At 43.2% G+C, this 27,378-nt stretch overlaps 1 protein-coding gene across 1 annotated transcript in view; it reads left to right on the forward strand.

Moving 5' to 3' along the window:
• The first annotated feature begins 5,910 nt into the window (after window positions 1-5,910).
• The window catches only part of UGCG (UDP-glucose ceramide glucosyltransferase), a 38,239-nt gene continuing 16,771 nt past the window's right edge, over window positions 5,911-27,378 (forward strand). Inside the window, exons 1-2 of the mRNA XM_032164870.2 lie at window positions 5,911-6,416; window positions 23,846-23,987. Coding sequence (XP_032020761.1) covers window positions 6,319-6,416; window positions 23,846-23,987 — 240 coding nt within the window. The 5' untranslated portion in view covers window positions 5,911-6,318. The remainder of the gene's footprint in view (window positions 6,417-23,845; window positions 23,988-27,378) is intronic.

Raw genomic sequence — 27,378 nt, forward strand, 5'->3', positions numbered from 1 at the left:
TATGTGATTTTTAAAAAAAGATTTTAGGCCAGGTGCAGTGGCTTACGCCTGTAATCTCAGCACTCTGGGAGGCTGAGGCAGGCGGATCACAAGGTCATGAGATCGAAAACATCTTGACCAACATGGTGAAACCCTGTCTCTACTAAAATACAAAAACTAGTCAGGCGTGGTGGCGTGCATCTGTAGTCCCAGCTACTCTGGAGGCCGAGGCAGGTGAATCGCTTGAACCCGGGAGGTGGAGGCTGCAGTGAGCCGAGATCGCACCACTTGCACTCCAGCCTGGGCGACAAGAGCGAAACTCCAACTCAAAAAAAAAAAAAAAGAATTTAATTAGGCATTTGGATATGAGTTAGCATAGCAGCTGAGAAGAACACAGCAGCTGAGAAGAACATGAACTCTAGTAAACTCTAGTCACTCCCCTGGACCACACCCACATATATAAACACAGGATACCAGTGGTTTATCAAGATCAGGCCCTGAACTGATAATTTGCCTGGAAACTTTGTATCATTTAAAGGCAATTTACAGTAACACAGTATCTTAGGATCTGAAGGCTTTTACAAAGTTACCATTTCATGCATAACAAACCAATGTAAGTTAATCACCTGGGCTGATAGTTGAGGTATTTTTCTTTTTTTTTTTTTTTGAGACGGAGCCTCGCTCTGTCACCCAGGCTGGAGTGCAGTGGCGCAATCTCGGCCCACTGCAAGCTCCGCCTCCCGGGTTCACGCCATTCTCCCGCCTCAGCCTCTCCAAGTAGCTGGGACTACAGGCGCCCGCCACCACGCCCGGCTGATTTTTTTGTATTTTTTTTAGTAGAGACGGGGTTTCACCGTGGTCTCGATCTCCTGACCTCGTGATCCGCCCGCCTCGGCCTCCCAAAGTGCTGGGATTACAAGCGTGAGCCACCGCGCCTGGCCTAGTTAAGGTATTTTTCGACCTAATTCTAAACATGTTTAGATAAAATACAAGAATTCCTTTTTTCTTGGCATTAGCACCACAAATTTCATGTCAATTGATTTTTTTTTTTTTTTTTTTTTTTTTTTTTTTTTTTTTTTTTTTTTTTTTTTTTTTTGAGACGGAGTCTCGCTCTTTCACCCAGGCTGGAGTGCAGTGGCGCGATCTCGGCTCACTGCAGGCTCCGCCCCCCGGGGTTCACGCCATTCTCCTGCCTCAGCCTCCCGCGTAGCTGGGACTACAGGCGCCCGCCACCTCGCCTGGCTAATTTTTTGTATTTTTAGTAGAGACGGGGTTTCACCGTGTTAGCCAGGATGGTCTCGATCTCCTGACCTCGTGATCCGCCCGCCTCGGCCTCCCAAAGTGTTGGGATTACAGGCGTGAGCCACCGTGTCCTTTGTTTATGAAACTTCAAATTTACTCAGTTTCTGGAAGATCACCTTGTTTTCACCTTATTTTTTAAGTTTTTATAGGGCTGAAAATTTACAGTACGCCTATCTTTTAAAAATAACAATACACTCACCATAGAAAACTGAATTGTGATCTTTAAAATGTTTAAATGAAAAATTATTTATAACAATGACAAAGATGGAAAATATGTCTGATATTGAGACGAAAATTATGTTGTTGACTGTCAAGTATGGGCTTTGGAGTAGGTCTTCAGGACGTGATTAGTTGAACTAAAACTAATTACTCTAACTCCTTAGCTAATTTTATAAGATAAAGGAGGAGGTATGGAAGTTAATGTGTATTTTTCTCACAAAGAAAAACCATTTAAAAATCTTTACAGACAAAGGAGAAAGCTGAGAAATTTTTCCAGAAATTTTTTCCAGAAAATTTCAGAAGTCACTGAAATTTTTCCAGTGAAAATTTTCAGAAAAATTTAAGTGACTTCTGTCAATGGATAAATAAACATTTTATCTATTCATTCAGTCAACAAATATTTAAGTGCCCACGATGGCAAACTGGTAATTTTTTTTGTTTTTAAGTCAGAGTCTCGCTCTGGCACCCAAGCTGGAGTGCAGTGGCATGATCTTGGCTCACTGCAACCTCTGCCTCCCAGGTTCAAGTGATTCTCCTGCCTCAGCCTCCCGAGTAGCTGGAATTACAGGTACCCACCACCATGCCTGGCTAAATTTTGTATTTTTTGTAGAAACAGGGTTTAACCACGTTGCCTGCCACCACGCCCAGCTAATTTTTCTATTTTTTGTGGAAATGGGGTTTCGCCATGTTGCCAAGGCTGGTCTCAAACTCCTGGGCTCAAGCGATCCTCCCACCTTGGCCTCCCAAAGTGCTGCAATTATAGGCCTGAGCCACCGCGCCCAGCCACAAACTGGTATATCTTATTCAGACATTTATAGCATTTCCAATGTTATACACATATTTGTATAAATATATATGTAGAACACCTTTAGTGGAACACTCACTAATTTTTGTTAAGAATTTACTTTTCAGAGTAGTTTTAGGTTCACAGCAAAACTGAGCAGAAAGTACAGAGGGTTCCCATATACCCCCTGCCATTCCCTCCACCAGCCTCTTCCACTATCAACATCTGGCATCAGAGCACCATATTCGTTACAACTGATGGACCTACATTAACACACCATTATCACCTAAAGTTCATAGCTTACATTAGGGTTCACTCTTGGTGTATTTTCTATGGGGTTTGACAAATATATGACATGTATACACTATTATAGGATCATACAGAATAGTTTCACTCACAGCCCTAAAAATCCTCTGTCGTCTGTTTGTCCCTCTTTCCTCTGCTCCATGGCAACCACGGGTCTTTATACTGTCTTCATACTCTTCCCTTTTCTAAAGCTGTTGTTTTAAAATGAAGTTTGGGTAAACATAGTTTAACTAGGGTCAAGTATAATATAACTGATCTCTAATCTACTGATTATACTTAATTTAGCAAATTTGTTAACTCTTAAGAATATCTACTTTCACATTTCTTTGGCCTCATTTTTTTGTGTTATTGGTCATACTGTATAAAATCCTTTGTTGTAAGCTTCCAGAAAACATTTTTTTTTTTTTTTTTTTGAGACGGAGTCTTGCTCGGTCACCCAGGCCTGGAGTGCAGTGGCGCAATCTCGGCTCACTGCAAGCTCCGCCTCCCGGGTTCACGTCATTCTCCTGCCTCAGCCTCCGGAGTAGCTGGGACTACAGGCGCCCGCCACCACGCCCGGCTAATTTTCTTTTGTATTTTTAGTAGAGACGGGGTTTCACCGTGGGTCTCCATCTCCTGACCTCGTGATCCGCCCACCTCGGCCTCCCAAAGTGCTGGGATGACAAGCGTGAGCCACCGCGCCCGGCCGTAAGGTTCCAGAAAACATTTTTGAAAAAATGCAGCATACAAAACAATGCTTAAATTAAGCAATTGGTGTTCCTCAAATCTAAGAGGGCATTTAAAGATGCAGCATTATTTTATATATCACTAAGATGCACTATTATTTTATATTTGAGTAAAAAAACCCACAAGCCATTGGCTGGGCACGGTGACTCACGCCTGTAATCCCAGCACTTTGGGAAGCTAAGGCCTGTGGATCACCTGAGGTCAGGAATTCGAGACTAGCCTGAATATGGTGAAACCCCGTCTCTACTAAAAACACAAAAATTAGCCAGGCTTGGTGGTGTGCACCTGTAGTACCAGCTACTCGGGAGGGTGAGACAGGAGAATTGCTTGAACCCGGGAGGCGGAGGTTCCCGTGAGCCTAGATCACGCCACTGCACTCCAGCCTGAGCGACAGAGCGAGACTCCACCTCAAAAAAAAAAAAAAGAAAAGAAAAGAAAAGAAAAAACACACGCCAATTAATTGTAAGATGGCATTGACTGTGAGATGCATTCCCATTTCAGAGAAATTAGAATTTGTTAAGTGTTTTTTTGAAGTGTGCCTTAGAATTAACTACAATAGTAAATTTTTGTTTGGAACGTTATTTCGACGTTAGGATTCTATTCTGTTTTTTTTTGAGACAGGGTCTCACTGTCACCCAGGCTGGAGTTAAGTGGCGCGATCATAGCTCACTGCAGCCACCACTTCCCAGGATCAGGTGATCCTACCACCTCAGCCTTCCCGGTAGCTGGGATTATAGGTGCCATCACCGTGCCTGGCTAATTTTTTTTTTTTTTTTTTTGTAGAGACAGGATTTCATCATGTTGCCCAGGCTGGTCTCAAACTCCTGGCCTCAAGCAATCCACCTACCTGAGTCTCCCAAACTGCTGGGATTACAGGCATGAGCCACTGCGCCTGGCCCTCTATCCTGCTATTTTTATCAACCAGTAACTCTGAACAGTGGGAATCTGATTTTGAAGCATTGTTCTTTCCCACTGATTCTACACCAGTGGAGCCAAGGATGTTAATCGAGGAATGGTTCGGACATTAACTCTTCTAGTTGTAGTTTGTCATTTAATTGCAGATTGAGGTAGATCATTCAGTCACTATTAACTATCACAAACAGCAATAATAAACAACTTCTTTTCTTTTTTTCTTTTTTTTTAAATTCTTTTTTTTTTTTCTTTTTGAGATGGAGTCTCGCTCTGCTGCCCAGGCTGGTGTGCAGTGGCGCGATCTCGGCTCACTGCAACCTCCGCCCCTCCAGGTTTAAGCAATTCTCTGCCTCAGCCTCCGCAGTAGCTGGGATTACAGGCGCCTACCACCATGCCCGGCTGATTTTTTGTATTTTTAGTAGAGACGGGGTTTCACCATCTTGGCCAGGCCGGTCTTGAACTCCTGACCTTGTGATCCACCTGCCTCGGCCTCCCAAAGTGCTGGGATTACAGGTGTGAGCCACCGCGCCCAGCCACAACTTTTCAAAATTGAATTCAATTCTGAAATATCTCAAGGGAGGTCGTGGATTATTTAAAAGGAAATCACTTGCAACAATAAACATAAAACAATGCAGAAATAGTATAAACTCATCTAGATTGAAGAAACACAAACATTGAGTACTAGCATCTTCCTGGGATGACTTAAAATTAGGATAAATACTTAGTTACCTTACTACCCAAAGTGACATTTCTTCCCATTTTAGAGCTGTGCTGTCCACACGTACAATCAAAATTTTCTAGTAGCTAGCCACAGTTAAAGTATTTAAAAAGAGAAATTAACTTAATAATTTACCTAATTTAATGTAATATGTCCAATATTATCTTTTCAACATGCAATCAATATAAAATTTACTAAGGAGATGGTCTTCCACATCTGGTGTACTGTTTACACTACTCCAAAGGGTGGCGAGCTGCCTTTCCTACCCTCACTTAGCCACATGTGGCTACCGTATTGGACAGCAGTCTTAGGGGATTTCAGTATCAACTGATTCTTTAATTCTGAGTTTGAGAATTTCTTTTTATAATACACACGGTCGCTAAGGCGCTTAGAGATCTGTGAGGCGCATGGAGATTATTTTACTCTCAGGTCCCTTTTGATCCAAAATCCCACAGCATTAAAAGCAGTAAGAGGGACGGCAATGGGCATCCCTTGCGCCCAGGAACGTGGCCTGGAGGGCCTGGCTGCTCCGAGCAGTAGCAGTGCCCGGCGGGGAGGCTGCAGACGCGGCGTTGGAAGTTGGATTTCGAGACAAGCTCCGGCAGCTGCCCGGAACCCGTGTTTTTTCTGGGGCACCCAGGAACAGCAGGGCCGGACGGAGGGAGAGCAGCCTCCAGCCAGGCACAGGGTCCCGAGCCGCCACCGCCACCGAGGGAGCCTGGCTCAGCGCTGCAGCGCTTTCCGCCTAGGTGGGCGGCAGCGGGAGCGAGGAGCCGGAGGAAGCCCGGCCTGTGTCCCGCGGGCAGCAGGACACGATCTCCCCGGCGCGCTCTCGCCGGCGCCGCAGCGGGCGCGCGGGCGACAGGGTGGGCGTGGAGCGGCGGGGGCACCGCCCCGGGAGAGGCGGGCGCCGCGGTTCCGGGGGCGGGACGCGCCGAGGAGTGGGGCGCGAGCCGCCGGTTTTGATTAGTGCGCGGAGCTGCGGCGGCGGAGCTGCTCGGCCGGGAGCCCGGCGGCGAGACGGAGAGAGGCGGCGGAGGTGCCGGCGCGCAGGGTCTGGCCGGCGGCCGCGAGGGTCGGGAGAGGCGAACCGGAGCGCGGGGCCGCGGTCGCCTCGACCAGAGCCGGGAGACCGCAGCACCCGCAGCCGCCCGCGAGCGCGCCGGAGACAGCGCGCGGGCGAGAGCGCGCGGGCGGGGGCGCGCAGGCCCTGCCCGCCCCTTCCGTCCCCACCCCCCTCCGCCCCTTCCTCTCCCCACCTTCCTCTCGCCTCCCGCGCCCCCGCACCGGGCGCCCACCCTGTCCTCCTCGTGCGGGAGCGTTGTCCGTGTTGGCGGCCGCAGCGGGCCGGGCCGGGCCGGCGGGCCGGGGGATGGCGCTGCTGGACCTGGCCCTGGAGGGAATGGCCGTCTTCGGGTTCATCCTCTTCTTGGTGCTGTGGCTGATGCATTTCATGGCTATCATCTACACGTGAGTGAGGGACCGCAGGAGGGACTCGGGGCAGGGGTCCGGGCCTCGGGGACAGGCGAAAATGGGAAACGTTTGCGCTTTGAAGGGGACTGGGCTCGGGCGGGGGTGGAGAAAGCTGATCGTCAGGCTGTTCCCCCCGTTCCCTCGCCCCTCGGACCGGCGGTGGCGGTGGTCTTTGCGAGGGAAAAGTGCTGGGCGTGGGAAGGGTTTGCTGGGTTGCAGGCGACGGCCCAGCCAGGCGAAAGGAGACTGCTCTTACGTGTCAGGCTGAAGGTGGTGGCTCGGTGTGATTATGCTGGGGATTCGTGTGATTTTTCATCTGGGCCGAGATGTATGGTGTATTGTTTTTTTCTCCCGACCTGGGCCACGTTTCTGTTAGGGTGGTGATTGTGTCCACTTTTCTGGGAGCTGCTCACAGCTATCTGGACACTTCCCTGTGGATTTTCTTCTTCCTGGAAGGGCTCTATGCGCTTAGATAGGTGTGAAGCACCTGTCCACCCTCAAAAATGTCCACCAAACCTCCGAGCTGGCATGATAGCTTTGGGTCCTGTCAGCTTGTACATCTCAGCGTGATTTTCTTTCCTTTTTTCAGTTCCTTGTTTTATTGTCTCATGTAGATTTGTACTCTCCCCGCGCCGGCCACATCTTTCCATTTTTGTTTAACAAATACTTCTTGAGGCCTAGATACCATTCACTGTTCTTGGCCAGGGGACACGGTGGTGAGCAGGACAGAATTCCTGTCCTCATGGGGCTTACATTCTAGAAGGAAGGAGCAGATAAAATCCAAATAAGGTTATGAGATTGTGATGAAGCGTGTAAGTAAAATAGAACTGGATGATGGCGTGAATAGAGACATGGGGTATGTGGCTAGTTTGGAATTGTTTAAGGTGAAATCTGCCTCTGTAAAGAAATGAAAAAATTATATAGAGCACATTACTGATGTCGATTCACTTGGATTTTTAGTCTGGGGGGAAAAAGAGCAATTGTATATAGTAATCGTTACCATGAGCTAGAATAGAGTGCATGTTAGTGGAAGAGACTTTAAGAAATTTAGTTACTTTTAGTTTTGTTTTTTTTTTTTCCTTTTTACTGCGGAAAAAGTGTGCCTTTGCTTTTGGAAACACTGTATTTCCTGGTACTAAGAAAGATGATGCTGGTACAAGTTATACTGATATTTCTTTGAAAGTGAAAGAAAACATGCCACTTGGATATTGTTGACTTTAGTTTTTGGAGTTTGTGAGCTTAACTCCACTGAGCACATTCTGGAGTTAATTTAAAATATGTGAGTTCTTTTTCTTTAAAAAAATTGTTACTTTTTACAGTCATAAAAATAAAAAGTGCTTACTGTGTAAGGAATTTATGCAATAGAGAGGGATGGAGAAAATTAAAACATGCACACACCAAAACTACATTACCTTGTTAACTTTTCGTGACTATCCTTCCAATCTGTGTGTGTGAGAGAGAGAGAAGGAGGGAGGGGAAGGGGGAAGAGAGAAAAGGGCTGTATTATGATTATTGTTCTGTAACCTGCTTTAAAGTTCATCTGTTTAATAAATGTTTATTGAAAAGCCGTTTTGTGCAAGGCACTGTTCTAGTTGCTGGAAGAGTGAAGAACAAGCATACAAGGCCCCTGTTCACATGAAACTGCCCTGTAAAATGTCTTGAGCATTTTTTGCATGTCAATATCTGTATGATCTCTACATCATTTGTAATACATGCATGATATTTTAGTTTACCAGGTACTAAGATTTATTATTATTGATGGATGTTTAGGTGGTTTCCAGTTTATCTAGATTACGGACAACACTGTTATGAATTTATATGCATACATCTTTGATAAATGATCTCAGTTATATTTCCGAAAGAGGAATTATTGGGCCAGAAGTGGTGCACATTTTAAACTTTGATACATATTGGCCCCATAGAAATGTTATGTATATTCACAGTCCTGGTAACATTGTATGATGGCCCCATTTTGCCTTACAAACACTAAGTAGCAGGCATTTCACTGTTTTCTGTTTCTATTTTCATTCCTTTAAAGTTACATTGAGCACTTTAAAAATATGTTTACATGCTAGTTACATTTAGATGTAAATTACATACTCATAATCCTTTGCCTGTGCTGCAATCTGTTGCTGAATTCATCTTTCTGATATAAAGGTTGTTTTCTGTTATCTGTCATATGTAGCATTCTTTTCCCCAGTCTGTTTTTTGTCTTTTAACTTTGTACATATGTTTGACATGGAGAAAAGTGTGTGTGCATGTGTGTTTTAGGTAGACAGGTCTTTCTGTTTCTTTTACGTTTTCTAACTCTGTTATAATTTTTATATCTTCCTTCTTCCTCCAAATTATTATATATGTTAGTCTCTGCTTCCTCTTAGTATTTTTATTTTTTCTTAATTTTTTCACATATTACCCTAAATTCACCCAGTATTTTACTTCGTTATATGAGAGCTAGAGCCCTAATCATAGTTTCTTCTAAATATTTAGAGACTTGTCCAAAATTACTTATCAGATGATTATTTGATTATTCCACTGTTTTTGAAATATTTTTATTATAAACTAAAATCTGCTTTATACTTGGGTATGTTTCAAAGCTTCCATTGCCCTTTCTTAACCTATTTTAGATGGCAGATGTTTGTAGAATTTCTGCCTACAATGTTAAAGATAACATTCAGATTAGAGACATTTCAAATTCAAGAGTCTTATTGTTGAGATTGAAGATTTTCTAAAAATAACTAAAGATTATAGCCTTGGCAAGTTAAATAGCCTTTATGGGTTAACTTTTGTGAGTGCTAGTGTGGCTTGATAGCCTGGGGCCTGAGGTGAAATTGTATAAAAGCCTAGAACTGGTGGTAGTGTTTCCCTTTTAGCCCTTGGGAGCCACGTTGCTGCATGATGAAGTGATCTAAGCAGAAACTTTGCTTCATGCTCTCTCCCCTATCCCATCCACCTCATATTATTATTATTTCCCTGTGTACATAAGGTCCTAATGTTTAGCATCAGGCTTTATCTTTCGACTGGAGGTGCTAGGCTAGTGTGGAAATAATTTATATGTCCTTAAATATTAGCTACCCTCAAGTAAAACAGAGGTCCTTTTACCTGGAGGTATATATATCTATATCTATATCTATATCTATAGATATAGATGTGTGTGTGTGTGTGTGTGTGTATTTTTTCTTTGAGACAGGGTCTTGCTCTGTTGCTTAGGCTGGAGTGCAATGGCACGATCTTGGCTCACTGCAACCACCGCATCCCAGGCTGAAATGATTCTCCTGCTTCAGCTTCCTAAGTAGCTCCCAAGTAGCTGGGACTACAGGCATGCCTGGCCAATTTTTGTGCTTTTTGTAGAGATGGGGTTCTGCCATGTTTCCCAGGCTGGTCTTGAACTCCTGGACTTAAGTGATCTACCTGTCTTGGCCCCCAAAGTGCTGGGGATTACAGGTGTGAGCCATCGTGCCTGGCCCCCTGGAAATTTTTTAAGATTTTTAAAGTTAATTCTGCTTTCTACAAACATACTTCCTTTATTTTTATTATTATTTTTTTGAGACCGTCTTCTCTGTTGCCCAGGCTGGAATGCAGTGGCTCGATCACGGCTCACTGCAGCCTCCATATCCCAGGTTCGAGCAGTTCTCCCACCTCAGCCTCCCAAGTAGCTGGGACTACAGGTGCATGCCATCACGCCCGGCTAATTTTTGTTACCCAGGCTGGTCTCAAACTCCTGGGCTCAAGTGATCCCCCCACCTCGGCCTCCTGAAGTTCTGGGATTATGGGCGTGAGCCACTGCACCCAGCCCAAATATGCCATTTCTAATGTACAGCAACTTCAATACCTGATGCATAGTTTTTGAATGGAATTTGCATACTCATCGTGTCTGGATAACTGCGATAAACTATCTGTCAAAAACTGGTTGTGTTTTTAATGTAAATTTTAGCAATTGGGGTATTATTTTTAGTTAGTACGATCTTTGCCTTAAATTCATGAATACTTGGTGTTCCGAGCCTTAGTGGAATGTAAATTGAGAACGTCTTTTTTGGGTTTAGTCCTGAGAACGCCCTTGGACTGTGGTCAAACGTTCATCAGTCAGGATCATTGCTACAGGGCTACTTTCAGGGAAATGAATAAGGCAGTCCAGCAATTCAGCCCCTTTAACCTGAGCCTGGGAAGATACAGAATTAGACTATAGTGTGATAGCTTTAAAGAGCAAAGTGTGAGGGGCAGTGTAGGGAGGGAGAGCATCAGGAAGGATAGTTAATAGATACTGGGCTTAATACGTAGTGATGGGATGACCTGTGCAGCAAACCACCATGGCACATGTTTACCTATATAACCTGCACATCCTGCACATGTGCCCCTGAACTTAAAAGTTGAAGAAAAGAAAAAGAGCAAAGTGGACATTGCAAGACTTTAATATTCAGTGATGGTTCTATTCATTCATTATCCCTCCCTTTCTCTCTGACATTAATTAGTTCAGTACACCTTCATATCTATCCTAGATATTGAAGCTATGTCTACTCGCTGGTATCTCTAGCTGCAGCCTTGTGCCTCTTCGATTTTATATTTCTTATTGTAGCCTTTATCCTTCTGGATTACTAATCTTGGATCATAGTAGCTTAAAATCTTACCATGAATCCTCATTGCCTCCAGGTTACAGTTCAAACTCCTTAATGAGACAAACACAGCTCTGTGGGAGCTGAGCCATCCCTGTGTTGTTGCTTCTTCAGCAACGTTGTATTACTGGCATTTCCCCAAATGTGCAATGTGCTTTCTTTGGAATTGTCTTTACTTTCTTTCTTTTTTCTTTCTCTTCCTTCTTTCTTTCCTTTTTTCTTGCTTAATTAACTCCTACTCATTCAAGTCATTTTAGACTTCAGTTCGTTATTGAGTTAGGTGCCCCTTATGGCACCCGGCCATCTCCTATTTGTTTTCTATGGTGGTGGAATCTTTTACATTCTGTAGTGTAGTAAGCCCATTGTCCAGTGGGCAGAGTTTGTGTTTTCCTATAGAGCTAACTCGCTATTGGTTATTTTACCTTCTGTGAGAGAATTTGTGTTAGCAAAGTTAAGCTTGCACAAGAAGGTGTGCTTTGTATTGCTTATGAAGCCCATTTTGAAGCAATACCATTTTTGAAATAAGTGATACATGTGGTAAATTGGTCACGACATACCGATTATAAACAGACAGTAATATAGTCATGAGTGATAACAATAACAAAGGTCATTAGTCACTGGAAATTGCTGGCATGGGCTATGTGAAGTTAAGGACCTGCTGATATAGCAATGAACCTAATTTTACACGAAATATTAACAAGCTTTGTGACATGGAGCAGGGAAGATAAATTCCTAGAGTCAGATAAATCGGTTCAGCAGAACCACACAGCAGAATTATAAAAACAACACATGCTGGGGCTACTAAGCAAGGTGAACTTTTGCCCTTGTGGAATTCATATTATTCCTTAGAAACCTAGAGTGAAATTCTTTTTTTTTTTTTTTTTTTTTTTGAGAGTCTCATTCTGTCTCCCAGGCTGGAGTGCAGTGGTGTGATCTTGGCTCGCTGCAACCTCTGCCTTCTGGGTTCAAGTGATTCTTGTGCCTCAGCCTCCCAAGCAGCTGGGACTACAAGCACGCGCCACCATGCCCCGCTAATTTTTGTACTTTCAATAGAGATGGGGTTTCATCATGTTGGCCAGTCTGGTCTCGAACTCCTGCCTCAAGTGATTCCCCCGTCTCAACCCGGCAAAGTGCTGGGATTACAGGCATGAGCCACTGTACCCAGCCGAGTGAAATCCTTGTGCCTCACTTGTGAAGAGCCGTATTAAGGTTGCTGCAGAGGCTGCTTCCCACCATCTGAAGGGGAAGGAGCCCACCCTCCTTGTTTAACCTTTACCTGTCTCCCATGGGTTTCCTTGCATCCCAGGCTTTCCTCTTGCAAAAGCCAAATTTGAAAACAAAACTGTAAAAGAAGTTATTTAAAAATGAGACAGACCAGGTACGGTGGCTCACACCTGTAATCCCAGCACTTTGGGAGGCCGAGGCAGGTGGATCACCTGAGGTCAGGAGTTCAAGACCAGCCTGACCAACATGGCGAAACCCCATCTCTACTAAAAATACAAAAATTAGCTGGGTGTGGTGGCAGGCGCCTGTAATCCCAGTTACTTGGGAGGCAGAGACAGGAGAATCGCTTGAACCCAGGAGGCGGGGGTTGCAGTAAGCCAAGATCATGCCACTGTACTCCAGCCTGAGTGACAGAGCGAGACTCTGCCTCAGAAAAAAAAAAAAAAAAAAAAAATGTTCCCACCTTGGCTTTTTTTCTTTTCTTTTTGAGACAGAGTCTTGCTCTGTTACCCAGGCTGGAGTGCAGTAGTGCGATCATGGCTCACTACAGCCTTGACCTCCCAGGCTCAAGCAATCCTCCTACCTCAGCCGCCTGAGTAGCTGGGACTACAGGCACGTGCCACCACGCCTGGCTAATTTTTGTGTTTTTTGTAGAGACAGGGTTCCGCCGTGTTGGCTAGGCTGGTCTCGAACTCCTGAGCTCAATCTACCCGCCTCGGCCTCCACAGGTGCTGGGATTATAGACCTTTTCCGTTCTTCGGTCACCCAGTCTTTCTAGACCTGTGGTTGTCAAGTTTGACTGCACTATGGAGTCACATCGAGGGCTTAAAAAAAAGAAACGACTGCTGCCTGGGTCTTACCCCTACAGACATGATTAAATTGGTTCAGGCATCAGTATTTTCAAAACTCCCTAGGTGACATGGATGTGCAGCCTAGGCTGAGAATCATTGCCCCAGGCTGTCTGCCCACAGTTGCGTCCAGCACCTGCCACCTCTTGGCTTCATTTAATTCTCCATTTAGCCCAGAGCCCACAGTTCATCACTTCGTTATCTTGCCTCTTGCCTCACCTCATATCAGTCTTCCCTGTTATCTTCAATCCATCCAATAATTATAGCTGCTCAACTTTGAAAATCCTACAGAGGGTAATCACACAGCCATGTGGACTAATACTACTACACACTGGTAGTCTCAGGGCTCAGCTAAACCTGCATGCGGTGCTGCCTGGCAGTGCTTTTTTTTCTGTGTTTAGCTCTGACACCCATCACTTAAAAAAACTTCTAAATCTTCATTCTACCGCATCCTTGGTAGATGACTTTAGCTCCTACTTCATACTGTGGATCCCATCATGCCTTAAATTAGTTTTTTCTTTTTCTCTCTTTGCCCTTTGGCTAGCTCTTCTTGAATTTTTAAAGAATTTCAAGTAGTCTTTAAAAAATTGAACTAGAGGCCAGTCGTGGTGGCTCACGCCTGTAATCCCAGCACTTTGGGAGGCCAAGGCAGGTGGATCACCTGAGGTCAGGAGTTTGAGACCAGCCTGGCCAACATGGGGAAACACCGTCTCTACTAAAGATACAAAAAATTAGCCAGGCGTGGTGGTGCTCGCCTGTAATCCCAGCTACTCCAGAGGCTGAGGCAGGAGAATCGCTTGAACCTGGAAGGTGGAGGTTGCAGTGAGCCAAGGTTGTGCCATTGCTCTCCAGCCTGGGCAACAAGAGCAAAACTTCATCTCGGGGGGCGGGGGGGAAGTTCCACTAGAGAGCCAAGGCGGGGAGGATCGCCTGAGGCCAGGAGTTCAAAACTAGCCTGAGCAATATAGCAAGACCCCATCGCCACAGAAAAATTTTAAAAAATTAGCCAGAGGCAGTGGTATGCAGCGAGCTATGATTGCCACTGCACTCCAACCTGGGTGACAGAGCAAGATTGTATCTCAAAAAAAACTAGAAAAATTAAACTAGAAGCCCTCTGTTCCACTCTTTGGCCTTTTCACTCACTGTCAGGTTTCAGTAGAAACTAGTGTTTGTTTACTGTTATCACATCTCAGCTCCCATTCATTTACTTTTTAACCCATTTTTAGCTATCTACCCTTATCCTCCATGAACTGCCCGAATTCTTGCCAAAAGTGCTCAGAGATAGCAGTAAGTACATATGTAATCTACTGGACATTACCATTCTTATCTTGGTCTCTCCAGCAGCATTCAGTGTTATACTTTCTTGAACCCTTTGAGAAAGAAAACAGCCTGGCCAGATAAACCCTTCTGTCACTTTACTTGCATCCTGGCTGTCCTTCTGCTTCTTTGATCCCCACTTTCAGTCTACTCTTTTCTTTTTTTTTTGAGAGGGAGTTTCGATCTTGTCATCCAGGCTGGAGTGCAGTGGTACAATCTTGGCTCATTGCAACCTCTGCCTCCCAGGTTCAAGCAATTCTTCTGCCTCAGCCTCCCAAGTCGCTGGGATTACAGGTGCACCACCATGCCCGGCTAATTTTTGTATTTTTAGTAGAGACGGGGTTTCACCATATTGGTTGGGCTGGTCTTGAACTCCTGACCTCAGGTGATTCACCCGCCTCAGCCTCCCAAAGTGCTGGGGTTACAGGCATGAGCCACTGTGCCCGGCCTCTCCTTCATGCATTACTGATTCAATAATAATATATTCCTTCTTGGCCATCTTCTAAGAATGCTGTGCCTCGGAGAGCTTGTGTATTTACCTTATGGTGGATGGCTTCTGTGTTTTTATCTGTAGGCTAACCTTACCTGCTGAGCTCCCTGTATCTGTTTATTTGCTCTTCATTTATTCAAAATTATTTTTAAAAATTGAGAACATACTATGTATTATTGCTTTGCTGGGCTCTGGAGAATTTACATTCTACTGTAGTGTTTCTCCAATTGTAGTTTACTGCCAGCCTGCATCATTTGGGATGCTTGTGAAAAATGCAGATTCCTAGTCTCTTCATCTGGTTCATTCACTTGTGATCTCTACCTGTGGGCATTATTTATACTAAAAGTTGCAAACCTCTGGTCTCTTAGATGAGACATCACCACTTGATGTCTTGAGTGTAAATTAAAGTTCGTATGTTCAAAAGTTCATTACTCTCTCCCATCTCTCATTGTGCCTAGATTTTATGAATGGCACAACTAGTTACCATAGCCTGACCCAGGTATACCCCTCATTCTCCCTCATTCCCCCTCCAGCAATACCATCATCAGTTATTGGCTAAACTCCTTGATTCTGAGTTCTCACCTTCTCTTGACTTTGCTTCCTTCCCTTGTTTCTTTTGTGTGCGTGTTTTGTTTTGTTTTGTTTTGTTTTGTTTTGTTTTGTTTTGTTTTTTGTTTTGTTTTGTTTGAGACAGTCTCGCTGTGTCGCCCAGGCTGGAGTTCAGTGGTGCAGACTCGGCTCACCACAACCTCCGCCTCCCAGATTCAAGCGATTCTTCTGCCTCAGCCTCCCGACTAGCTGGGATTACAAGTGTGCGCCACCATACCTGGCTAATTTTTGTATTTTTAGTAGAGACGGGGTTTCACTGTGTTGGCCAGGCTGGTCTTGCACTCCCAACCCCAGGTGATCCACCTGCCTCAGCCTCCCAAATTGGCTGGGATTACAGGCATGAGTCACTGCACCCAGCCTTTCACTTGTTTCTTATGCCTTTCTGGTTTGTGTGCCTCTCTCTTTCTTTTGGACCTTTGCAATATTTTTCCCTTGCCTTCCATCTCCCCTGCCTGTACTTTATTCTCTTGACTTCTATAAATACAAAAATGATCCTGGTTGCTTCCTTTTAGTCTTTCATGGTTATTTCTTGCCTAGAGGATGAGCTCCAGGTCTTTTCAGCCTTGTCTGTGAAGTCACGAAGAATTTATAGCAGAGATGAGTCTTAAAGCAGTGCTGCTCAAGCTTGAGTGTGCCTGTGAATCACCTAGAGATCTTGTTAACTGAAGATTCAGTTTCAGTAGTTTTGGAGGGTGAGGCCTGAAATTTTGAAGCTCTGAAAAGCTCCCAGGTGTTGCCAGTGCTGCTGGTCCATGGGCCACCCTTGGAGTATGAGAGTCTGGAAAGACCGCCTCCTAAGAATAGTTGGATGCTTCCATCTCTCTTCTCTCAAAGTGTTCCAAACATACTTTGATGATAGCCTGTATCACACTGCATTTGCAGAATCCCATTCAGACTTGACTTCTGAATGAGAGGTGGCCTGTGCACATGTGAGAACCACCTCTCCTATTAACACATGGAAATGCTGTAATGATTAGATACTTACACACCCAGAGCCTGAAAATATGAAAGGAAAATCTGCATATTCCAGAAACCAAGAGGGAATGCAAAGCAGTGGGTTGGTCTGGTCTGCTAATTTGAATCCCGGTGGGGTTTTAATTTATTGATATGTCTTCTCATTGGTATATTTTCCTGATTCTTTGCATTGCTTGGAAATTTTTTAATAGATGCCAAACATTTTGAATTTCACCGTGTTGGGTGCTGGATGTTGTTTTTCTGGACTCTTGACTCCAGCTCTTTAATTCATTTTCTTTTTTTTTTTTTCTTTTTTTGAGATGGAATCTTGCTCTGTTGCCCAGGCTGGAGTGCAGTGGAGCGATCTTGGCTCACTGCAACCTCTGCCTCCCGGATTCAAGTGATTCTCCTGCCTCAGCCTCCCGAGTAGCTGGGATTACAGGCACGTGAGACCACACCTGGCTAATTATTTTTTGTATTTTTAGAAGAGATAGGGTTTCACCATGTTGGCCAGGCTGGTCTCGAACTCCTGACCTCAAATTATCCTCCCATCTTGGCCTCCCAAAGTGCTGGGATTACAGGCATGAGCCACCGCACCCAGCCTACCTTATTTTCTGTGTCATAGGAATCACTATCTTCCTTTGCTTGATGTCTAGTATCTTCAAAACTGTTGTCTCCTGTATTTTTCTGATTTTTTGGTTGTTTCAGGTGGGAGAGAGTAAATCCAGTTAGCGTTTCTTCATCTTGTCCAAAAGTTGAAGGCTTGGGGGGTGGTGGAAAGAGTAGGGTTTTTAGTACTAGTGTGAGGACAGAGTCAATGCTGCACACTAGTTATAATAACCTCAAACTGTAAACAACCCAAATATCCATCAACAGAAGATAAAGTGTGGTATATTAGTAAAACTATCCTGTAACAAGAGTGAATACATGATAGCTAAATGTAACACATGGATGAATCTCACAAACATAATGCAACCCAAAGAGGCCAGACAGATTCCATTTATATAAAAATTTAAAGCCAGCAAAACTAGTTTGTAGTGTTAGGAGTCAGGACGGTGAGTACCCTTGAGGGGAGCATAGTATGTGGAAGGAGACACGAGGGGATTTCTGGGGTTCTGCTAATACTGTTTTTTGATCTAGGTACTGGTTACATGAGAGTTTCACTTTGAGAAAATTCTTTGAGCTGTGTACTTACATGTGACTTTATAATATGTACATTATGTATCAATAAAAAGTACTCCCCCACACCACTTCCCCAACAAAAAGGTCAAGGCTGCAAGCCAAATGCATTATAGGAAGGTAAGAACTGGATTCCCAGTATAGAACCTAGAAAGCAAGTCGTCTGCCCTAGGCTGAGGGTGGAAATGGACACCCATGAGAAAGCTTGTGCAACGTGTAGGAATCATAGGCTCAAGTTCATACTGTCTAGGAAATGCAGAAACCCTGATCTGAGACACTAAAAGGAAAACTGGTTAGAAACCAGTAAAACTTGTAAGACCCTGTCTGAGCCACTTATAATACTGCCCCACTTTAAGTGCTCCACGATCGAGGCCACTTTTGAAACACTAGGCAATTGATCACAGTGCCCTCCCTCCCTCTCTCCGTCTCACACAGGCTGGAGTGCAGTGGTGCGGATCTCGGCTCACTGCAACCTCTACCTCCCAGGTTCAAGTCATTCTTGTGCCTCAGCTTCCCGAGTAGCTGGAATTACAGGCGTGTGCCACTATGCCCAGCTAATTTTTCTATTTTTAGTAGAGATGGGGTTTTGCCATGTTGGCCAGGCTGGTCTTGAACTCCTGACCTCAAGTGATCCGCCTGCCTCGTCTTCCCGGTGCTAGAATTACAGGCATGAGCCACTGCACTAGCCCACCAGGGTACTTCTGACCTTGGAAACTCTTCTTTATTTTGGAAAAAAACCGTGGGATTTTAAACATTTTTTGAAAAAAAATCACTGGGATTTAAAAAAATTTTTTTTGAAAAAAATCACTGGGATTTTAGAGCTTTTTATTCTGTCATCCACATCTCAAACTCTTTCATGATTTCTGTGTAGAAATCTGTAGATTGGCTTCCAACACACTGGTCATGGCCAAAGGCAGTTTCCGCCTGTGGAACGATTCTCCAGAGCAAAGCTTTGTTGACATCTTTAAGAGTTTTGTAAGGAGAAGAGCTTCTGGGCATGTGCACCCCAACTTCCCCATTAAGCCACAGCTCCTTGACGGTAGGGAATTCACCTGTTGCTTGTTGCATTCCAGTGCAGATGATAATGACTAGTGTACATTTGGGGCTCTAAAGATGTTGTTCAGTAAGTGACTGCAAAGTAGTCATGGAGTACCACTGTGTGCTGAGCCCAGTGCTAGAGGTGTTTTGTTTATTTGGTGACTTAATGGATATTCTCTTATTGTTTTGACAAACATTTCAAGTAATTTGTACCACGTGGCTTTGTTGGTTGCATTATGTAAGTCAAAACAGTATTCTGCAAGGTAGGATCTTGTACCCTAGGGGGTACACAACAAACCCGTTGGGTTTTGGAAAGAAAATATTAGAGAAAGACAGGGACAGAGGGGAGGTACAAATACATTTTTTAAAGGCCCCGTGATATAGTCTGGCTTATTTTGAGTAGAAATTTCAGATACAGTACTTAACAATTCTCTTCATCCATAAACCTAGAGAGGAATTTGTGGCTGTTGGGAGAGTCAGAATGAATCTGTGATAAAATACTGCATTCTCAACACGAAAAGTTCTTCAAAGGAGGAGGTGTATCTAATGGTATTTAAAGTAAAACATCTTGGGAGAAGGGAAAAGTAGGATCTACTCTAAACTTTACCAAAATGTAATCGCCTCTAGACTATTCGGTACAGCTTAGATGATCTTCGTTGCTGCTGTTTTTGATCTAAAGCCTCGCCACAGGCACTGAGATTATTAGTGGGCCAGGTTTCTCTCTTACTTGGCCAGCCCTTGACCTGCATTGTTTTGGTAGTTTAATAGCACTTAAGGATCACTCAGTGGGACCAACAGATAAAAATCACTAGGATTTTAGACCTTCTTATTCTGTCATCCACATCTCAAACTTTTTCATGATTTCTGTGTCTTTGCCTGGCCCTCTCTCTGGGCTGCATTCTGGGTAGCTTCTTCTAATCTAGATTCCAATTCTTTCGTAAACTGTGAGTATGCACGATTCTCTATTACTTGTCTTTTGAGTTTCTGATGTCAGTGATCGTAACTGTCATTTCTAGAACTTGCGTGGTTCTTTTCATGTTATTTGTGGTCATATATGATGATTTCCCTCATTTCCTTCTCTTGGGTTTTGTTCAGGTACACAGGGAGGTTGCATTCTTGGCCCAAACCCACCTGGTGAGGTGTTCTCCAAGAAGACTTTTTTCTTTTTTGTTTTTGTTTTTGTTTGAGATGAAGTCTCGCTCTGTTGCCCACGCTGAAGTGCAGTGGTGCAGTCTCAGTTTATCGCAGCCTCTGCCTCCCAGGTTCAAGGGATTCTCATATCTCAGCCTTCCAAGTAGCCGGGACCACAGGTGCACACCACCATGCCTGGCCATATTTTGTATTTTTTAGTAGAGACGGAGTTTCACCATGTTGACCAGGCTGGTCTCAAACTCCTGACCTCAAGTGATCCACCTGCCTCCACCTTTGAAAGTGCTGGGATTGCAGGCATGAGCCACTGTGCCTGGCCAAGACTTTTTTCTTTTATTCTGTTTCACTGAGGACTGAATCCAAGATAGAGAGCATCCGCATCTTCCCTCTATGGACCAGGATTTTTCTGCTTGCCTTTCAGGGAGTCCAGATTTACACAAGGCTCTCAGAACAGTTGTCCTGTCATTCTTATCTCAGGCTTCTCTCCATCTCCAGGTCACCAAGAACCAATAGATGGTCAGGAGGCAAGCATGGACTCTAGCACTCGGTCCCTGAGAGACTTTTTTCTCACTTCTGACCTTAGAGACGCTTCTTTATTTTCCTAACGGTTCAATTATGTATTTTAAAACATGCTTTTACTACGCTTGTATTAAAAAGGAAGAGAGAAAAGTTTATGAACATGTACATATATAATTCATATATACCATAAATGTGTGTATATATTTGGACTTGTATATGCATTTTTAAAACCTCTGGAAGGACAAGAAACTAGTAATGCTGGGGAAGCAGTAATGGAAACAGGCAGATGGCGGGGCAGTGGTGACAGATTTCTTTTATCAGACCCTTTTAATATATTTAGTGATTTGAGCTATATCAGTATATTACCAGTTCAGAGGCTGAACGTGGTGGCTCATGCCTGTAATCCCAGCACTTTGAGAAGCCCAGGCAGGAGGATTCTTTGAGCCTAGGAGTTCAAGACCAGCCTGGGCAATATAGTGAGACTCCATCTCCATAAAAAAAAAAAAAATTAGCCTGGTGTGGTGGCGTGTACCTGTCATCCTAGCTACTGGGGAGGCTAAAGTGGCAGGATCGCTTGAGCCTGGGAGATGCAGATAATTACACCACTGCATGCCAGCCTGAGCAACAGAGCAAGACCCTGTCTCATATGTATATATCCTGTTCAATCAATTAATTGTGTAATATAAATTTTTTTTCCCCAGCAGTCTAGATGTTCTTTACCCGGTGGGTTTCAGGCATCTAGTCTGCTATTTTGTTAGCAATAGAATAATGATCACTTTTGTGGTTATATGCATTTTAGGTCATGGTTTTGCCTGTCTGGTCCTCCAGATGAACTCTGTAGAGCAATATTTTCCAAACTATTTATGGCAAAGCAGTTGTTCTTTAAAATTTTCCAATCTGGCTGGGTATGGTGGCTCACACCTGTAATCCCAGCACTTTGGGAGGCCGAGGTGGGCAGATCACTTAAGATCAGGAGTTTGAGACCAGCCTGGCCAACATGGTGAAACTCTGTGTCTACTAAAAATACAAAAAGTTAGCTGGGCATGGTGGTGCATGCCTGTAATCCCAGCTACTTGAGAGGCTGAGGCAGGGGATTCATTTGAACCCGGGAGGCGAAGGTTGCAGTAGCTGAGATCGCACCACTGCACTCCAGCCTGGGTGGCAGAGCAAAACCGTCTTAAAAAAAAAAAAATTCCGGCCAGGCGCCGTGGCTCACGCTTGTAATCCCAGCACTTTGGGAGGCCAAGGCGGGCGGATCACGAGGTCAGGAGATCGAGACCACGGTGAAACCCCGTCTCTACTAAAAATACAAAAAAAAATTAGCCGGGCGTGGTGGCGGGCGCCTGTAGTCCCAGCTACTCGGAGAGGCTGAGGCAGGAGAATGGCGTGAACCCGGGAGGCGGAGCTTGCAGTGAGCCGAGATTGCGCCACTGCACTCCAGCCTGGGCGACAGAGCAAGACTCCGTCTCAAAAAAAAAAAAAAAAAAAAATTCCAATCTGCCATGATACAATACTTTGGTAAACTACAATAAAAATAAATTGCTGATCACATGGTTGATGTCATGGCAATGTTAAATTGCTATACAAGTTTCTAAAAGGTTTCACTCAATTGTTTCTCACTTGCAAACCAGTAAAAAGCAATGCTGGACCAGACCACACTTTGAATAGCACTGCGATAGATGGTGCTCCAGTATTTTCTGGTACTTGGTGTATCAGAAATTGATACCACCCTGTTCTTTAAATTTCTTGTTGGTTTTAAAGTTTTTCCATTGTAGACCTGATGTGTGTGTGCATGCGTGTGTGCATGTGTGTGTAAAACTGTATGACTTTATCTAAAACATTAGATGTTTGCTATAGCACACACCTGCCTTAGAGACCAAGCCCGTGGCTAAGTGGTCTGGGTGGTGGTACTGTTGTCCCTCCAAAAGTCTTTCCCAATTTTAGTAGTGGATTTTATCAAATCAAAATGCATTGATGCAAGTATTTTTTGATCATCTGGAAGTTCTCATTGGCTGATTTTCACAGTAAGTCAGAGCTGCCATCTGGGTGGCAGCAATTGTAAGGTACCATTGATGGTCAGAGATGTTAAAATGTGGAAGAACATGTGTCTTAGAATATCTTGCAGATGGACCCATGATTGTTCTAGTGTCTAATTACTGTCGAATGCTTGGAGACTTGTTTATGAGAAGTACTTGTCACGTATTTACGAGAAGTAGGAGGAAGCCTTCAGTGGCTTCCTTTAGAAACTTCACCACGGTATTGAATGGCATCTTGTTGTGACAGCCTGATGTTAACTGGGGCACGTTCTGTCTTCTCTGGCATTGCTTCTTTCTTTTTTTTGAGACAGAGTCTCACTCTGTCGCCCAGGCTGGAGTGCAGCGGCACAATCTTGGCTCACTGCAACCTCCACCCCCTGGGTTCAAGCGATTCTTCTGCCTCAGCCTCCCGAGTAGCTGGGATTATAGGCACCCACCACCACGCCCAGCTAATTTTTTTTTTTTTTTTTTTTTAGTAGAGATGGGGTTTCACTGTGTTGGTCAGGCTGGTCTCGAACTCCTGACCTCAAGTGATCCACCTGCCTTGGCCTCCCAAAGTGCTGGGATTACACAGGCGTGAGCTACCACACCCGGGTGGCATTGCTTCTTTCATTAGGAGCCCTGCTGTGCTGCAGCATCCTTGCAATGGACCAGCAGTGAGAACTTTGGCCATTTGGTCACTTATCTATGAACTGGTGGCACTGGTATATCTTCCAGTGTCATTAATAGACATTTTTCTCATCATTGAGTTTTTTTCTTACTTTCAGTTTCCTTCTGTTCTACCCCTGCCATTCAGACCTTATTAATATTGGGAGTTCCAGTTGTCCCATTATCTTGCTTGCCATGCAGACTGCCTGACACTTCTTTTAACTGTGTATTATTCCACTGCAGAGAAATTTCTCAGAAAGTTCTGGTTATCCTTTCGTAATTTTCTGCTGCAGACGGAGTTTTATTTTACCTGTTTTTATAGTTCTGTGGCCACTTTGCTGGCAATTTAAGAGGAAGAGGAGTTAATCTTTGGGCTAACACTGCCATTCATTTCTTCACCATGTATTTTATTGAAATGCTTGCGCTATGCCTGGCGTAGTTCTGTGACTGCAGCAATAGTCAGAGAGTACATCACGGGTATTCAATCTTTTGTCTTCCCTCGGTCACATTGGAAGAAGAATAATTGTCTTGGGTCACATATAAAATACACTAACAATAGCTGATGAGCTTTAAAAAATCGCAGAAAATCTCATAATGTTTTAAGAAAGTTTATGAATTTGTGTTGGGCTGCATTCAAAGCCATGCTTACCTGGTTCTACTTCCCTTCATGTTTGGATCTTCTTTTAGAAAGATGTCAACTTTTCAAAATCTTAACTTAGAATTTAGTGATTTATTGATAGCTTGTCAGTGCTTTGATTTGACACTTATGTATTCTATAGAAATAATTTTTGTATCATTTGCTTTTTAGCCGATTACACCTCAACAAGAAGGCAACTGACAAACAGCCTTATAGCAAGCTCCCAGGTGTGTCTCTTCTGAAACCACTGAAAGGGGTAGATCCTAACTTAATCAACAACCTGGAAACATTCTTTGAATTGGATTATCCCAAAGTAAGTACAGTGTTACGGTTTTTTGTTTTGTTTTGTTCCCCTCATGATAAACATTTAGGGATTTTAACACTGTATAAGGTGAAGTATTAAAAATTCATGATGATTTTGGCCTCATAAAATATAAGCTTTAGTAGTAGTCATCACAGAACAGAAATAGGGTTGAGGAAGGGGTGTAAATTCCCTTTCTAACCACCTATATGTCCGTGTGAAGTAGAGATCCCTGAGTAAACCTGCTGAAACTCAGACATTGTCAAGTGCCTGGTAGTTTGAAAATAAAAATTTTCTTCCATAAGAGTTGGACATGAACAATAGGAAGAGGAGACAAGGAGAGGGAGAAAGCAGTGTTAGTGGTCTGAAATGGGTTGCAGTACAGCCAGAACTAAACATGACTTCCCCGGAGAAACTGGCTTTGAGCCAAGAATAGATTACAATTAGTGGTAAGGTAGGGTTTCATCTTACCTCATTTTTAATTTCCTTACTGTTCTGATTTTAATAGCTAATTGTATTGCTTATACCATTTATCTGTATAATCTGTATATCTATAAACTCGGTGTACTCCCTTAATTGGAGAACTTAGTTTTCTTGAGATGAAAGTATTCTTTTTATCACTTTGCTTTAGTAGTCCACCTGTAGTTTCTTAGGATAACTTTGATTTTTGTACTTAGCTTTACAGCAGCTTTGTATTAAATTGCCTGAGACTGCTTTTGAAAGGGCATTTTGGTGGTAACAGATCACTTGTGAGAAGAATGTGTCTTTAAGCTTCTACCCACTTGACTTCAGTACAGTTTAGTTTTCCCTTTGCGGTCTCTATTCACTTGCCTCAATTTTTACCCTATTGCCTCAGTTTTTCCATAGCTATTTTTGCTACTGGGAGAGTCGTCCCTCTTAATTTTTTTGGACAGGGTAGCTCAAATAGTCAGAAGGAAGATGATATGCACACTACACTTCTCATGGTGACTGGTTTTCATGCTCTTATTTCATTTCTTTTAGCCTTTATTTTTCTCGGTAGCACCAATGAAAAGAATAGAGAAGACACAGATGTGATAGCCTTAATGCAGCACTTATTAAGTAGGTAGACATGAGTATCATTCAGTTGTATTTTTAGTGTTTTTACATTATTGCTTTGGAGTTTTGGAGTTTAGAAACCAATTTTAGAGTATTGGAAGCTGTTTTGAAGCAAAAAAATTGTATGTTCTAGTTTCTGTGTGTTTATATGTTTAATAATTTTAGATATTTAAATTAAATACGTGTTAACTTCAATTAAATATATAATTAAAAAAATAAGATATATACTTGTTTCTTCAAACTAAAAAATGTAAAACTTAGCCTTTTGTAATTCAGAAAGAAAGATATAAATAAAATTAATCGTAAAATAAGCTTTGCAGTAAGAAAAATGGAAGATTTTCAAGCTCCATAAAAGTAAATGCAAAGGAGAATTAATGTTTATAAATGAAAGAAATTTTTCATTGATTATGAATGAATCTTAGCGCATAGCTTAGAGTCATATGCATTATCATTGTGAAACTTAATCTCACATTTCAGTTTTTTAACCATCCTCTTCCACTTTCCCCATTCAACCACTCTTAAAATTGGTTATGGAATTTTTATGTTGTAGTGCTTGTGAGATGATAGTCATGGGATTTAAATGCTTGAGGAAGGAGGTTAGTGAGGGGTTTAGTTGTAGAAAGAATTTTTTTTTTTTTAAGACAGTATCTTGCTTTGTCACCTAGAGTGGAGCACAGTGGCACAATCATGGCTCACTGCAGCCTCGGCCTCCCAGGCTCAAGCAGTCCTCCCACCTCACCCTCCCTAGTAGCTGGGACTATGGGCATGCGCTACCACACCTGGATAATTTTTGTATTTTTTGTAGAGGGTGTTGCCATGTTGCCAGGGCTGGTCTTGAACTCTTGGGCTCAAGCAGTCCGCCCACCTCAGCCTCCCAAAGTGCTGGGATTACAGACGTGAACCACCATGCCCTACCAAAAGAATTTTTAAAAGTAACCCCAGGGATATATGTATCCATTGATTATGAACATTTCTAATGACCCCATAACTGATTTCTTTTGAATGAAGATTTTGGCCAGGCGTAGTGGCTTGTGCTTGTAATCCCAGCACTTTGGGAGGCCGAGGCGAGAGGATTGCTTGAGGCCAGGTGTTCAAGACCAGCCTGGGCAACACAGTGAGACCCCACCTTCAAAAAAAAACTAAAAAATTGAAATAAAAAATTGTTTTGGAAATTACAGTTTAGAATGATCTCAAGAGCTCTTGTTTTCACTTAGAGTAGTAGTTCTTTTTCCATTTAGTTATTTAAGTGGGTTGAGGAGAAAGCTATTTTGACATTCATTGTAAAATGAAGAAGAGCATCTGCAGATTATTCTTTGTTAGTACAGAATTTTATTTTCTAATTATAAAAGTATATTTAGCTATATAAATAGAAAGTTTGGAAAGCAGAGGAGAAGTGCAAAGTACCTGCAATCTAAGGGAAATATTTGATCTCACAGCATTTTATTTACTTTGTAAAAACCAACTACAATGGCAAGTGTTCCACGGGAGACTAAAGTTAAACCACTGAAATCACGCATATCTGAGTGTGAACAGACAAGGCATTTGTGTCACCAAAAAGTCAAGGAGACACAAAATAAACATTTACGTGACTGCCAGACGCAGTGCCCTTTCATATTTGCATTTTGCCTGGTGTGAACGTCGTTTTACCAGATTATGGAAATGTTTTCATTTTGGACATAACTTTCTCTTCTAATATTCGATTGGGACTATCATAGGCCATTTGGGGGGAAATAATAAAACATGTTGAAGTTTTAAAATTTTACTGAATTTTGGACACGTGCAAGAAAATTTGCTACTACTGGTAGTTGCTCTGAATTTCTAGGTTTCAATTTTGGTGAGACTAGACTAGTTGCCCTGAAAGACCTCTGTGCTGTATACATCTTACAAATCTACTTTTATACTGATACTCATTCCTTGGGAAAACATAAAATAGTGAAAAGGTGATGCAGTTCATTTTCCACAACATTGAACACTCATTTGTCACCAGCATAGAAGGGATTTGGGGAGAGATTAAGCAGTAGCAGGAATAGTCAATAATCTGCATCTAAAGTGGCTTGCTGGCTTTACTTCAGTAAATTCTGGCTATGTGAAGAATATGTAAATTAACTATCAGAGTTATTAACAGTGAACCTATCATAACTATGATATTTTTTTCTTTTTTGCAATTATAGAATTGATTTTTTTTTTTTTTCCTTTTGAGGCAGAGTCTTGCTCTGTCACCCAGGCTGGAGTACAATGCCACAATCTCGGCTCACTGCAACTTCCGTCTCCTGGGTTCAAGCAATTCTCCTGTGTCAGCCTCCCGAGAAGCTGGGATTACAGGCGC

Source organism: Hylobates moloch, unplaced genomic scaffold (genome assembly GCF_009828535.3).
Source record: "Hylobates moloch isolate HMO894 unplaced genomic scaffold, HMol_V3 SCAFFOLD_10, whole genome shotgun sequence".
In the NCBI taxonomy this organism is placed as follows: Eukaryota; Metazoa; Chordata; class Mammalia; order Primates; family Hylobatidae; genus Hylobates; species Hylobates moloch.